Source organism: Sturnus vulgaris, chromosome 2 (assembly GCF_052056855.1).
Source record: "Sturnus vulgaris isolate bStuVul1 chromosome 2, bStuVul1.hap1, whole genome shotgun sequence".
NCBI lineage: Eukaryota > Metazoa > Chordata > Aves > Passeriformes > Sturnidae > Sturnus > Sturnus vulgaris.
In genome coordinates, this window is record NC_142244.1 from 3,236,306 (window position 1) to 3,250,649 (window position 14,344).

The window sequence follows — 14,344 nt, forward strand, 5'->3', positions numbered from 1 at the left end:
GGCTATTGTGAGCAGAAGTGAGACTTGGCAACAGCAGGACTGGGGTAGGAGGCAGGGAGGGAGTGAATCTCAGAGCTGAACACCCCTTGTGGATATGGGAAACAAGACACCAAAGGAAGGAGGAAAGGGAAAGCCACTCTCCTCATAACAGACTTATAAATTCTTCAATCTGAAGATGTTAGGTTTTATGGGCATAACGTCATTTTATGTGAAATTGCAAAGCACACAAGAGGGAAGATGTGTCTTAGGGGAAGAACGCAGAGCTGGGAAGCCTACACAAGACAGAGCATGGGCCAAGAACAAGGCCTGATTCAAAGAAATATGGCAGAATAGAGGATGGAAAAAAAGGAAAACTGGAGGAGTGTTCAGATGTCATGGATCTCTATGCCCTAGGGGACATGCTATCTGTAATTTAGCTGCTTCCCAGATCTTGTATCATAGCCTAATCTGGCTGACCACTGTTCCACTCTACAGCAGAGAAAGCCTCGTGTTCTGAACTCACAGCCAAATCCAGGCATTGCAACATCCCCACCAGGTTTTGTGACCCTACCAGAAGATATTCTGTGCCTCTCAGAGAGGACTTTGCTTATAACAGACGCAAGGCTTCGTCAGTAAAGGATATAGACAAGTCATATTCTCCAGGTTTTATTTGGAAATCATGGGAGCAAGGCTGTCTTTAGGTTCTGGGAGCCTGGACTTAGGTTACTCAGGATCAGTTGGGATTTATGGCCTCTAACTTGTTCACCACTTTTTTAACTCCTGCTCCTGAAAAATACTCTCATCTCTTCCTCTTGCTTCCTAAGATGAAATAGGAGGAGTAGGTGACTTGGGTCTCTGTTGCCAGTCCAGCATGCCTCCCTGTGATCTACTGCTGGCTGCTCTTGTCTCTCCACCTGTGCCATATCACTAGCAGTGGTCTCTGTGAGCAGGCTACACCTTAAAGAAGACATAACTGCAATAAATATAAAATGACACACTAATATGTTCTTCCAGTCATTGTATCAGGAACTGTGAGGAAAAACCTATGGGAGGAAAGCTGCAATAGAAAGGCCAGGCCATTTAAGAGAAAAGTGTGGAAATGGTTAGAGGCAACGGCCCACGAAGTTTGTGAGGTGAAAGGAAAACGTGTATGCTTTCCAGGAATTTATTTCTGGGGGATCTACTGTTCTGGAGAGCTCTGTGTCACCCATTACAAAATATCCCAGCCATTATACCTTTTTCCCTAGTCTACAAAAAAGCTGACATCTAACATTTAAAATAGTAGCTCAGAGGTGGGGAAACTGATCATAAGTTTGGATAATTAATATTTGTTGCTAATATGGCACCAGAATGCAGAACACCTGCCTCCATACTTAATTTGCTACCTGGGGTGGATGGATTGATAATTTTTTTAAGAACAATACTCAAATAATACTAAATTTGTGACATGACCTATAGGAAAGTTAAGAATTACACTGTTAGATCTGCTGTTCAATAGTGTCCCATCCTACCCACCCGTGTGTAATGAAAACCTATTAGGTTTTGTAGCTACATAACCAAATTCTCTTTTGCTTCCCAACAAATCTTTACTGAATGCACTCTCTAGACTGGCTGGCTGTCTCTGTGAGTGTGAGGATGAAGTAGTGCTGCCCATCAGCACAGAGTCTGGTCCCTGACCTGTAACGTCAGCAGGCTCCGACTGCCTGACGCAAAGAGCTGGGAGTGCAGGCACGCCTGTGCCCATGGACTGCGGATCAAAGCGCCAACGTGTGACAGAGATCAGCTTTCCTGCGCTCCCTTATCCTCCCTGTAGGTGAGCTTATGGAGATAAACTGCTCTGCACTGCAACTGCTGCTGCCAACAGGTGAGTTGTAGGCAAAAAGGCAACAGCTAACTGGGCAGGTGGGAAAGGTAAGGCAGCATGAACTCATACTGTCCCACATTACAGAGTCCTAACACCAACAAGTCACCCTGGTTCAGGTCAGAATCCAAGTTTCTTCCCTCCTTCCCTGCTTAGTGCTTTTTCACTCAATTTTATCATACTTTTATTTCCTTAACTCAAGCAGTATGCAGCTGAAATATATGGCATAGTCTGGCACTGCTCTCAGAGCAGGTGGATTCAAACACCATTTGTATTTGCACAATTCAACTATAAACTGCTTGTGGCTGCCACCAGGATGAGAGGCAAATAGTCATGCAAAACACTGATTGACTGAGGTTTACTGTTTTGCATCACAGAACTTAAGAAGAAATAAATGCATCCACACAATGATGAGCCATGATGGCTCATTAGAGGTTTAGCTTGCAAAGTCCAAAGTGTACAAACAGAGCCATACAGGACAAATCTGAACTAAGCATTGTACCCTGCCCTCTGTCTGAACCAATCCTTTACACGTATCTGGTAAATGATTTATAAACCTGAAGATAGCAATGTATAAAACTGTATCACTCTCTTCACTTTACAAGGGAAACCCTTTCTGAATAATTTACCATGTCTCTGAAAATGTTTCAAATTTTGGTGTCTGCTCTGCTGTTTACAGGTAAGTGCCTGGTATCCTATCTCATGTCCCTTTAGGCTTGTTGAACAGTCAGCTGGCAAAAAACGCTGTTTTACCACCAGAAAAGCATCAATGGAAGAAGATTAACTGGAAATCACTGCAGCAGGGACACACAGGAGAGTGGGTGAGCACAAGATTGCATGGCAAATCCTGTGAAATACAGTTTGATTCTGCTCCTTGTGACTACTTTTGAGCCTTTTTCTGCTCATGTATAAGAAGGAAAGATGCATTTCTGACTGAAAGGCATTCTTACAGGATGATTTCCTGAACTGTTAAAATTGTAAAAAGAGCTTGATGCTGTTTCTGTGAAATCTCTAAATATTATTCTTATCTCAACATTTACTGTTTGTAGGAAACAATTTCACATGCATTTATAAGGACCCAAAAGAATCTATTTCACAAGTGATTTTTTTGAATGCCTAACTTGAATTTCTTAAGGAGACTGATAGTTTTAAAGCACTCAGGCTGTCTGAATGCTGATCATTCACAGAACTATGTAATCACAGCATCTGCAATCAAGATTCAACCTGTAAAACTTGTACCAGAGGGAAAATAGATGGGTCAGGGCTACCACATACTCTTCCCAAACCAGCACACGCTGGTACAGTGAATGATCAGTGATGCACATGCTGCAAGATTAATTTGTTTCTCACAAAATTAAAACAAACCAGGCAGGCAAGACTTCCCAAGTGATTGCCTGCATCTTGACAAGATGGTCTATCCACATGCATGCATTAAAAGCATTTCTTAGATTTGACTGCTCCAATACACATGCAGTAAATCTATGATGTGAATAGCTGAGGCAGAATGAGAGAGACAATTATTAATTGTGGGTTATTGAAAAAGATTTTGTAAATTGGGACTACAGTCAGGGAAAATCTCTCTCAAGGGTTGAATTCACTTCCATGCCATATGAACCCGAGTTTTGGCTGCAGTGAGGGTCTTTAGGAAAATACGGAGATGGAAAGGGACTTTGCCTCTTCTGCCAGTTTGAGCTCACCTATAAACCTTTTCCCCTTATTTGTCCTTCCTGATCTGCAGTTGAACTGGGACAATTCCTGGGTACTTTCCTATCTTCTTGAACTTCACCTCCTTTCCACTAAAGGCCATTTATAACACAATGTCACCGGAAGCCAAGCTGGGAGCACAGCAGCTTGCAGCCCCTCCTTTTGGAAGACTTTACTTTCATCTCTTTTGTGTTTCTCATCTTGTTTACCCTCTTTCCCAGGTTTCTATTCTTCAAAGTACATGAAGAACTACTTATTACTAGTTTTTAATGAGGTCTTAAAAGTTTAAATGATCACAATCAGCTCAGTTTTTCATTAACTATGAATCCTTCCAGCAACAATGAAGGTGATGGTGAAGTAAAACAGAGACTAGAAGATTCTCATGAGAACCTTATTCTTCTCCATGCCCTCAATTCAGCTGCTTTAAATCACTCCTCATAGTAAACCACAGCCACAGAGCTGTGAATAGGCTCTCTGGACATTTTGCTTTAGCCTCTGGAGAGTGCAGCAGCAAAGGATGGGGTAGGAGTGTGATGTCTGCACTGAGATAAATGCTGAACTCTCTCAGGTGTCTGATGGGGGTGTTTTGCCACATATGGATGTAGAAAGGAAATCGCAACACTGAGATTTCTGAGTGGACCAACGGACTGGGGCTTTTTCTAATACTTTGCTGCAGTAGAAGTAGCTCCTTCCCTAGAATTATCTAGGATTTTTGCCAAATTGCCTTGTTATTTACCCATACCTGTAAACTGTCCTGACCCCTGGCATCATCACACATATTGAATATGTTCAATAGCTAATTCTGCATTAAGTATCTGTAACTTCTCTGTCTTTGTAATGAGGTAATGAGGCTGATGTTGTAGCTCTAAGGATTTTTAATCACATCTCTTGAACCAGAGAGCTCTTGTGTCCTCTGATATAAAATTAAAAATTGTAAAAAAATAAAATCTATTTTGCTTCAAGCTTGAAAAAGAAACAGATGATGCCAACATTTCAAAGACTTAGTGATATGGAAGGAGTTGAAGCACTTAACAAGTGGTGACTTTAAATCTTGCTGTCAACAGGTATTAGCACATTTTACTGATTTAATTCTATTCTAAGGCTTGTTGCCATCCAAACAGTACAAAGCCTATGTACATAAAAACATGTTTTAATACTTTGAAAAAAAAAAAAAAGCGCAGTGTTAGATTTTAGTATGATTGCATTTTTAACTGAAAAATGGTGATATCTGGACCAGAGGTGGTCTGCAGAATCCACAAGTCTATCCTTGCTGCAGTCCAGCCATTTATGCAGTGTACTGACAGATAATCACATCTTAATTTCCATGGAATGCCACATAATCTAGAGAAATACTTGAGTGAGGAGAGAAGCAGCTGCTTCCACATTTTTTTTCAGCTGTTACACTGTGGTATTCTGAGTCCTCAGACCGAGTCCTGTGGCTTGACTTTGTGAATTTAGATTTAGAAAGTCAGATAGCTGAAACATGGCGTGGAGGTGGTCCATTCTGGCTCATTTCTAGCCTTAGGAAACACACCTGAGCTGCAGACTTGATTTACTTTTTCAAAGTTCCCAACACGTCAGCACCTGCCACCTCAGCAAGGTTGAAGTTTAGCTCTGTCCAAGTTTAGCCTGTGTCCAAGATCTGTTCTAAAGAGCTGATAAGACTGGCAGCCATGAGCTGAGATTTTGACCAGAAAGTCACCGTAGCTGATAATAAGAAGAATTATTAGACCTAAAGGAACGGAGCTAGAGCAATTGCCAGCTTTTGACATTTAAATTCCATTGATATTAACTTAAGCAATATGTTTTCAGGTTGTCAGAAACTTGCAAGTCTTCAGAAACTAGGGAGAAACAATAGTGTGCACAGAGAGTGTTTGAAGTGTTGATAAATAATTGACAGGTTATTTTGTAAATATCACAACAAATCAGAGATAAACCACATTTCCCTGTGATAGATGCACATCAGGGATAAATTTTGGTCCTAAGCCTAGAGATTGCTCCTTACCACTTATACAATACTGCTGATCTGGATTAAAAACAGGCTTTGGGGTAGCGAGTGGAAGAAGAAACATATCCTATACTTAGGCAAGTTTGAAGATTTGTCTTCTTATCATTAAACTCTGCCATTAGATGTACAAATGGTGGCCTGCCTGCTCTCCCCAGACTACTAAGCATACAATTGCTCTTGCTACTTAACTTTTACAGAAGAAAATGTATATCAATTAAATAGGTCCCTTAGCAGGCAAATGTGTAAAAACTGAATCCTATACTCATCTTTTTGATTGTGTTATGAAGTAGATCATTGCACATTCAGCTGATAGAAAAAGATGTCTTCCTGGGAAAATTTTTGTGGCTGCACCCAGCTGAATATGTTGCTTTCTAGAAATCTTTCCTTGTAAAGATAGATATGCTTCCATTAAAGTCTAGAATGAAGAAATTTTAAAGCACAGTAATTTAAGATGTATCCAGGTTGATTTTCTATTTTGAGCGCAGTTTGCTTGCTATACTGTGATATTTTTTATTATTACTTTGACATTCCAAGATATTTGATATGCCATTTCATAATCAGAGTTTTGTCATTGGTTTGGGTTTTTTTTATATACTCAATGCTGGATTAAGTGCACATTTGCTTTTTTGAGAAAGATGACAAGGTTGCACCACCATCTCTCCTCAAGTTTAGTCTTAGATCATAGTAATCCAAAATTAGATGCTCAGAAGGCATGGTAGCAATAATGACTACTAACAGTTTTCCCTCTGGACAATGTCTTTAGGTGCACAGGATAGACAAAACTATCTGCTGAAGGCAATAATTACATGAGCTAAGCATCTGCTTGCTAAAACCAGTCAATTTTTTCTATAATTTGCTTTTCATGTGAGAACATTTAGTGAATCTTCAAGAGACGATGAAAGGAAACACTAACTGGTAACAGCTGATACAACCTCAGCAATAGTTCACCCTTCACACACATTCCTCCTATTTTCCCACTGGGACATTTGTGTCTAAAAGTGCTTTTCAAATCACATATCTAAGAGAGGAGAACAATAGAATAGAATAAAAACCCCATACAACATGTCTGGTTGTTCTTCATGGTGAGTTAACTGTTTCAGTACAACTTGAAATTCTTCATCTTTTTGCAGCTCAACTTTATGCACTACGAACCATTTTATTAACATTACCCACCTGTTCCTAACTCCCTCTAGTCTCACATCAGATGCTCTGAAATTCCAGTCTCCTGATTTGTATGCTAATCTTCTACAAGATGCACTCCTTCAGGAATACTGTTTTTATAAAGCAAACCCTTCCACAATATTTTGCTAAACTGTTCAAAAGGAGGGGGAAAATTTACACCCAGTGCAAGAAACTTAAAATGATGCAAGACATAATTCATTTGATGAAATCCCTACACTGTATTCAGAGGGGCTACTCAGATGGAGACAGCTGGTCTGATGACCCTAGGTCTACATTAGAGATAAGTGAAGACCTTGCTTACTCTGAGCTCTGCCAGAGCACAAGCAAATGTGCAACCACGTTTGTCTGTGCAGTCACACTGAAAGACCAACAGGGCTAATTCTGGTTATGCTAGAAATTATCTCACTGGAGGTTTTCCAGAGGTGAATGAAGTTTGCCATGTTCAAAGACTTATAGTGATCTTTACAGCAAGATAAGGAGAGAATGAGATAAGCCTGAAGGATTAGGTGATATATAAAGGCACTTACCTGATTTTCTTTTGGTACTTATGCATCTTTGGAGTGCCCCAGCAGCTGGGGACAAGTCCTGCAAAACAGCTCCCAGGAGATGAAATAGCAGCTAGAAAAGAATAAGAACCGGGTGCCAGCAGTGGCAAGAAAAGCCAAGAGCAGAACTGGCACACCTGACTCTCCTCAGAGCAGGCAAGTGCACTTCAATCAAAGTGAATACTTAGCATAGTTAGGGGTGGCATTTCTCCTTGGATACAGATGCAGCCAGAGCAGGCTGTGTATTAAAAATTGACATATAATACCCTAAAGATGCAGTTCTCTGCACCACAGTAGCCAAGATAACATCTCACTGTCCCACCAGTGGAATGACAACCTCATTTTTGAAGACACTGGCAGTAAAATCAACAATAACAACAACAACAACAAAACAAAACAAAACAAACCCACAAAAAAACAAAACAAAAAACAAACCACAAGAAGCAGAGCTGCTTAATGATCTTCTTTTCTTTTGCAGCTTATTTTGAATCTGGAGGGCCAGTGCACATATTGGTGATAAAATGTGATGTTTAATGGCCCTTAGTAACTATATGTACATTTAAAGAAAACAGAAGCCTTTTAATGAGTCAATTTCTGATCTCCGTTCAATTATCTCAGTCCAGAAATGTAATCATGAGCTTAAAAAATATTTAATATATTAAAAAACCCACCCCAAATTCACTAAAGAGAAATTAACAGCTCATATAGTTTTCTATTGGAAAATAGTAAATTGCCAGAGAAAAATTGAAATTTGGCACAAGCTTAGTTTTCTCTTGTGCAGCTCTAGAATACAAGTATAGCAGCTTAATAGACATATGCATGAAATACATTTTCTTCTTTCCCAGCCTTCCACCAAATGTCTGAAATTACTTTCTTCCATGGAGCTGGTAACAGTTTTGAAGATGGTATTCCTTGAAAGCTCCCTACCCTAAAACTTGTACCTCCAGTTTATGATTATAATAACTTGGAATATGAAGAGACTGAAGTAGGAAGGAGCTGCTGGGACTGTGATTGCTTGCTAAGTAACTTTTCTAAAGTATTCTTTGACATCTATATCAAGAGTAAAGATGACAACCACCCTCACTTTATTTTTTGTTCATTACTGTATAACCAAAATTTTTCTCATTTTCTTTTTAAGCATTTTGGCACTGAAAAACAAAGTGAAAGGGAGCAGCAAACACACAAGATCACATATCTTCTACCTATATGCATTCAACAAACATTTTCTTCTATTTAAAAAAACTAAAAAGCAATTATATTGTGGATAATCAAAAAAGCCAGCAATAATTACATATGAACTGGATTCAGCTGAACATCGCACATGAAAGCAAACATTTCATACTCCCATTTAGATTTCCCCCCTAGAAATTCAGGAATCAGGGCATTGGAGAGCTGTGAGTGAGGTGATAGCTTGCCCTGCTGAGCTCCTAGTCTAAGACATAATAGAGAAGGGTTCAAGTTCTTGGCCCAACTGTTCCAAGCATGTGCAGGTGACCCTCAGGTGTCCATTTAAACCCACTTCATTAAATTAGAGCACAGCTGTTTACAGTCACTGTCCTCAGCTCAGCTGATGGATCTGAGCTCAATCTTACTCAGTGGTTCATTAAAAATTGTGTGATTTAGACTGACATTCTATTTTGGACTCGTTTAGCCCCAAATTAATTTATGTCTCAAAATAAATGTATGTCTCAAACACTTGAGACTAAAAAGAAAATATTTTTTTTCTATACAAGGGTCTTTCATATGAAGCTAAAGGGGAATTCTGAACTTTTTCTTGTGAAGAATACTTTTTTCAAGATCTGCAAGGACTCTTCCACATCTGTGGTGACCTCAGAAGCTATCTGAAGCAATGCAATAACAAGATTAGAAGTGTAATATCTTCTGTTCAGAAAGTAATTTCCAAGCATGCAATTTCTATGCTGATACTAATGAGAGTAAATATCATATATAAGCCAGGAGGTTCAGAACCATAGATAAATTCATAGGTAGGGTTTGTGTTTTTTTAAAAAACGTTAGGCTCTCAGCACACCTGAGACTAGTGCAATTACAGTCTAATAGGACTTTCATAACAAAATGTTGCATTAAAATAAATTAGTGGCTTAATTAAATTTTAACTTTATTTACTTCAGATTCAACAGCAAAATAATGATTCAGAGCATTTGTTTTATTAATTTCAAGCCTAAAATCAGTTTCTTTCTGCTAATCTAAAGTAGGGCCACCTTTGATTTCTATTAAATAAACTACTGATTCAAAACCATTGAATTCTGTGGATATAAACATATTTTTGAAGTGCCCATCCTAGCATATTTTTCTGATATTACCAATATTTATCAGCTTCTGTTTCAAGTGTCCTCGGAGCTCCCTTTCGGACAGAAGAATCACCAAATCAATTCATATGGCTGAAACGACACATCCCATACTCTCCAAGCTACTGGGACTCAAGCAGCAGCCAGAACACGTGGGGATACACTGTGGCTGAACAGGTACCTTCTTCCTTCCTCTTGCAGCACCTACTGAGGAAAAGAAAGCAGAGGTCTGGAATTAACATGCAACATAAATCCTTTGGGTCAAGGGAGGAAATTCTTCTGATTTATCAACAAGGGCAAGGCTGCTCTGTAGTCACAGGCTGTATTTATTCAGTACCAAAGCTCAGAATATTCCCTTCTGTTTTGCTCTACTTCAGATTAGTGAGTCACTGGCAGCTTTGAGAGAAACAGCACAATACTACATGGGCTTGGAGCCTTTTGCCTTCGATCCCTCGCTAGCCGTGTTCGATGGGGCTTCTCAACAGAGCATTTTGTAGACTTGGAGCCTGCGTGTACCTCAGTAAGTACAATTGACCCATGCAACACCGCTGACAGCTGGTTTATAGTGTCATAACCTGACACAGTGAAAACCCAATTATGTCTTGAAAAATTTAAGAAGATTTGTTTCTACTGCCCAAGTTTAATAGTTATATATATGCGGTCATTTTATTGAGGCGGGTTCTTTTCTAGGTATTGTTTGGAAAAGCTCATTAAGAGCTTAAAGAATACATATCCTTTTAAAAGTCCACAGAAGCTAAACTGCTTCCTATAGAGTTGATTTAAAAAGCAGACAGAAAGCAATTCCTGAGGAGAAAAATAAGAGGTAAAAAACTCCATTTATTTCAGCAACAAAACTGTATTCAGTGTGGAATAAAAGCTCAGCAGAACAAAACAGAGAATGAGACATACCAGTTGGTAAAAGCAGTATTTATAGATTGGCACAGGAGTACATGAAATGAAGCCTTGCAAACTGTCTCAGAGAAATTGTTAAGGACTGTGCTAAAACTGGACATTTTGGGGACAAAATTTTGTCAGATTTAGGGAACAATTACTAAGTGATTCAGTTTGACAAGCACAATACACACCTTATTCCTGTGGAACACTCTTCCTGTGAAGATACTGCAGTCCTTAAAGATGGACAAGAGTGGGTAGGAATAAACTCATACAGTTTCAGTGCTTAAAATAGTTACTAAGATAGCAATCTGTCAGTCTGACTGAAACCACCTATAGGAAAATGGGTAAACTTCTTCTCCTAATATAATTTGAATTGAATATGCTTTGAATTTTATTGACTTAAAAGTACCTTTCTTTTTGAAAATTAGTTTCATTTTGAAAAGCAGCTTTTGAAAAGAGCTGCATTTTATTTTCTATAAGATAAGAATTTGACTTGGGGAGTCTTAGAGTGAGCTTTCCAAGACTGTTCCACCTGAAAGGTGACACGAGTTTCACTCCTCTGAGCAGAAGCCAAATAGGAGAGAATAGCTAAAAGCCATAATTTACCTTCTCTCCTGCTGAGGCTTCAGCTGGTGCCCTTGGGCAACTGGAAGGAAGCACCAGGTTATTCACTCACAATTTCTAATACTGATATGAGTGGATAGCAGCAGTCATTTCTGCCTTATGATAAATTTACCTGAAGACACTTTACGCAGTTTTCTGGAAAAAACCCCACTGTCTTTCCAATCAGAAAAATTCCTCACAGAGAAAAGCCCTGACTGTGTCTAATTACTGGTTGTGCATCCATGTGCCTGATGGCTGTGAATGTAGCAGCTGCCAGGCAGACTCCAGGATGAGTTATGCCTCCAGAAAGATAATTCTAATGATTGTCATATGACAGGATTAAAGCCACTTACATAAACACATTTACAGGCACTCCCACTGAAATATGTTTATGATTTCAAAGCAAGGCTAGTTAACTCACAGACTGAAATAAACTTTCCAATGCTAATGTGACAAGAATTGACATCCAGAGTTTTTGAGAAGCCATATAGTAGCAAAGAAGCATCAAGCTAGAAGTTACAAAAACCATTATGGATAAAGTAGAACAATTCTTTTAAACCTTATTTTTCCTGATTAGTGATAGTTCTGAAATGGGAAGCCTATACAACCTATGCAGGAATCTAGTTCAGGGCCTGTACTTCCAGAAGAAAACTTTTGCAAAAGCTGGCAAATCTGAACACTGCAGATGTGGACAGGATCTTTAGATTAATTCTGTGATTTTAAAATTTTTTCTAAAAGTAATTTATTCCATCTTTTCTAGCAACAACATCAGATCCTATATGGAGCTACTACAGAAGTCTGGGACTCACCTCCACCAAAAAGCTATTAAATCCTACACATCTTGTATCTGGCCATTTTAGGATATGGCATGTTATGTATTTACCATTATGTATTTGATAAGATGACTTTATCTCATCCCATTTGGGTCTAAACCCAAAATTAATAGACTAATTCTCTGCATAAATACTGCATATTTTATATTCATAAGTAGAACTGAGATGTAGGTCATGGTAAATTGAATAAGAAATTGAAGAAAACCAACCATGAACTTTTAGCAGGTTGGGTTTGAAAATGCCTAGTATTTTCAGATAAAACATTCTTTTGACTAAACAATTGTTTGAAGATGTACATTCCTGCTTCTGTGACTGAAAACTACGTTTTTATTTCTCAGTATTTTCCTTTAGCTACATGTTTGGGAGGCGAATGAGAAATGAAAGTCAGTCACTTTGGATGGGTGAGAGAAAGAGAGCACATTTGCTTCAGATGTACTTCTGTAGTTCAAGGGCATTTCCCTTTTTTCAAGTATCAGTAGTAAGTTTTGTAGTACACATCCATTCATGTCAACGTTTCTCCTTCCTCATTTAATATTCTGTACTTGGTTTTCAATGCCCAAACCAACTGAACCCACAGCTACTACTGTGAGTTGTTTTTTCTTACTCCACAGAGATAGGAAATGGTGGAAACATTCATGGCTCCTTTCCTAAGAAGCAAATGGTGGTGACAAATGTTCTTTATGCCACATTCTTGAGCTTGGAGGTTTCCTGGTTCCTATTCATTAATGTACCTTATTTCAGAACATCTTTGAAGAGAGGATTAGGCTTCCATGTTTCTTTTGTATGTTATTAATATAATGCTAATAAATAAAAGCTTTTTCAAACTCGGCCAAAATTTTTGCATGAATAAAGATGAGCTGTTGAGGTAAACAAAATGGCAGGGGAGGTGAAAGAAGGCAATTTTTGCTTGCTTTTTATCCCCAAAGAGCAGATTCTGCATGTTGTGCTTTCAGGATTCTTTAGGAATATGTTCTGTACACCAACTGGAACAAATTGGAAGGTAATGTTGGGTCTTCTAGAAAGAAATACACATTCTGGCTTTTTGGCAATCTCTACCATGCTCCTAGGTATGAAACTATCCTTAGGCCATTATTAATTTCCCTGCGTAGGACAATGGGCCTGAAATTGCCATTATTCATTAGCTGAAGCTGAAAATTCATTAAACATTTGAAAGAGATAAATGAGGTGCAAGTTCAGTATTTGCCATGTAGTATTTCACATCTTTAGTCACACTACTTAATTATGAACATTTCATTCAAAGATAAGGGGTGACAAGTGATGTATAGACTAAAGACCTCACTGGTTAAACACAGTAATGGCCTGTCCCTGCTGTCTGCCTTCTCTGCACTGCTCAGCCTTGGATAAGCTAGTGCTCCAGACCCTAAACATTCCAGTGTTTTGCTCAGTAGCAGCACAGACCTGGCAGAGTTACTGAAACTCTTCAACTGATAGCAAAATGCAGGACTGTAAGGCTAAGCATTGCCTTTTAAGTGGATCTGCAGTAAAACTCCAAGGATGCATCTGCTCCAGATGAGCATCTTGCTGGTCCCAGAGAAGTTGCAGCTCTGCAGGCAGTGATGCCCACAGCACTTGTGAACCAGTTCCTGAAATACTGCTCTTTTCTTCCCATCTCTCTAATTGATGTTGTTGCTGCCAAGGCAGGGTTTTGTGATCTATCTGTGCATTAACTGCAGTTTTCCTGCCTGCATGGCAAGTTAAACCAAAATGGGAGTAGTTCAGGAGCTGGTTTGCAGATAGACAGCAGACATCCTGGAGTGGGGATGACAAAGTCCATCAGTGAGGTGGAAGGCAAAGTGAAGTGCTATCAGCTACCATCTGCTATCAGCTAGTGAGGTAACTGCCCAACCCTTATGAGCCATTTTAGGGTTGTCAGAGCCATAAAGTTAGGATAACCACTGTCTATTACCACAAGGACAGTCTTACACAAGGCTGGCTTTGCAACCAAAACATCAGACGATGCCAGGGGATGCAATTTGACAGGTCTGTTGTACTTAGACATGACTAATTCCTTTAAAAAGTTGTTCTGAAAGCCAGAGACTCAATACTCAATCTGCAAATCCATAGCTTCAAGCTAATGTCAGTAATTCAGATAATTAGTCTTGCTGAATTAAATGGGAAGAGTTGTGCATGCATGAGTAGAGGTGGAGGATGAGATGCTTATTTTGTGTTATCAAATACATGCCACTCATGACAATGAGCAAATGGCTTTCACAGCATTTGGATATTGAACACCTTCATCTGCATTTATTAATAACTGGGAAAAATATTTACTCTGTGAATTTCCTCCCCTATTTATCTTCCTATATTGTTTCAGCACTTTAACACAAGTAAACCTGGACCCTTCTTTGCTGACTTTTCCAACATATCTTTATATTGCCCCCTACAAATTTTATCTCCTTGCTTTTTCT

At 39.1% G+C, this 14,344-nt stretch overlaps 2 protein-coding genes across 3 annotated transcripts in view; one reads left to right on the forward strand and one right to left on the reverse strand.

The window, feature by feature from the left end:
- Positions 1 to 9,635, reverse strand: part of GUCA1C (guanylate cyclase activator 1C) — a 113,518-nt gene extending 103,883 nt beyond the window's left edge. The window contains exon 1 of the mRNA XM_088156796.1: positions 7,262 to 9,635. The gene's annotated coding sequence lies outside the window, so the exon portion shown is untranslated. The remainder of the gene's footprint in view (positions 1 to 7,261) is intronic.
- On the forward strand, positions 1,665 to 12,750 carry C2H3orf85 (chromosome 2 C3orf85 homolog). 2 transcript variants are annotated; one of them, XM_088156812.1, is made up of 4 exons: positions 1,665 to 1,843; positions 9,614 to 9,762; positions 9,963 to 10,105; positions 11,843 to 12,750. In XM_088156812.1, the coding sequence occupies exons 1-3, from the start codon at positions 1,801 to 1,803 to the stop codon at positions 10,080 to 10,082; spliced, it is 312 nt and encodes a 103-aa protein (XP_088012938.1). In that variant the 5' UTR covers positions 1,665 to 1,800; the 3' UTR covers positions 10,083 to 10,105; positions 11,843 to 12,750. The 2 variants fall into 2 exon arrangements, with proteins under 2 accessions (XP_088012938.1, XP_088012937.1); XM_088156811.1 differs by lacking the exon at positions 1,665 to 1,843 and adding an exon at positions 2,387 to 2,519.
- Positions 12,751 to 14,344: the final 1,594 nt, after the last annotated feature.

What these genes read in the sequence shown, in the direction of transcription:
- C2H3orf85 (XM_088156811.1), top strand. Translation starts at nt 2,471, where the DNA reads ATGTCTCTGAAAATGTTTCAAATTTTGGTGTCTGCTCTGCTGTTTACA. An exon ending in GTCTGCTCTGCTGTTTACAG is followed by an intron (nt 2,520 to 9,613) that starts GTAAGTGCCTGG and finishes AATATTTATCAG; the next exon opens with CTTCTGTTTCAAGTGTCCTC. An exon ending in GATACACTGTGGCTGAACAG is followed by an intron (nt 9,763 to 9,962) that starts GTACCTTCTTCC and finishes GCTCTACTTCAG; the next exon opens with ATTAGTGAGTCACTGGCAGC.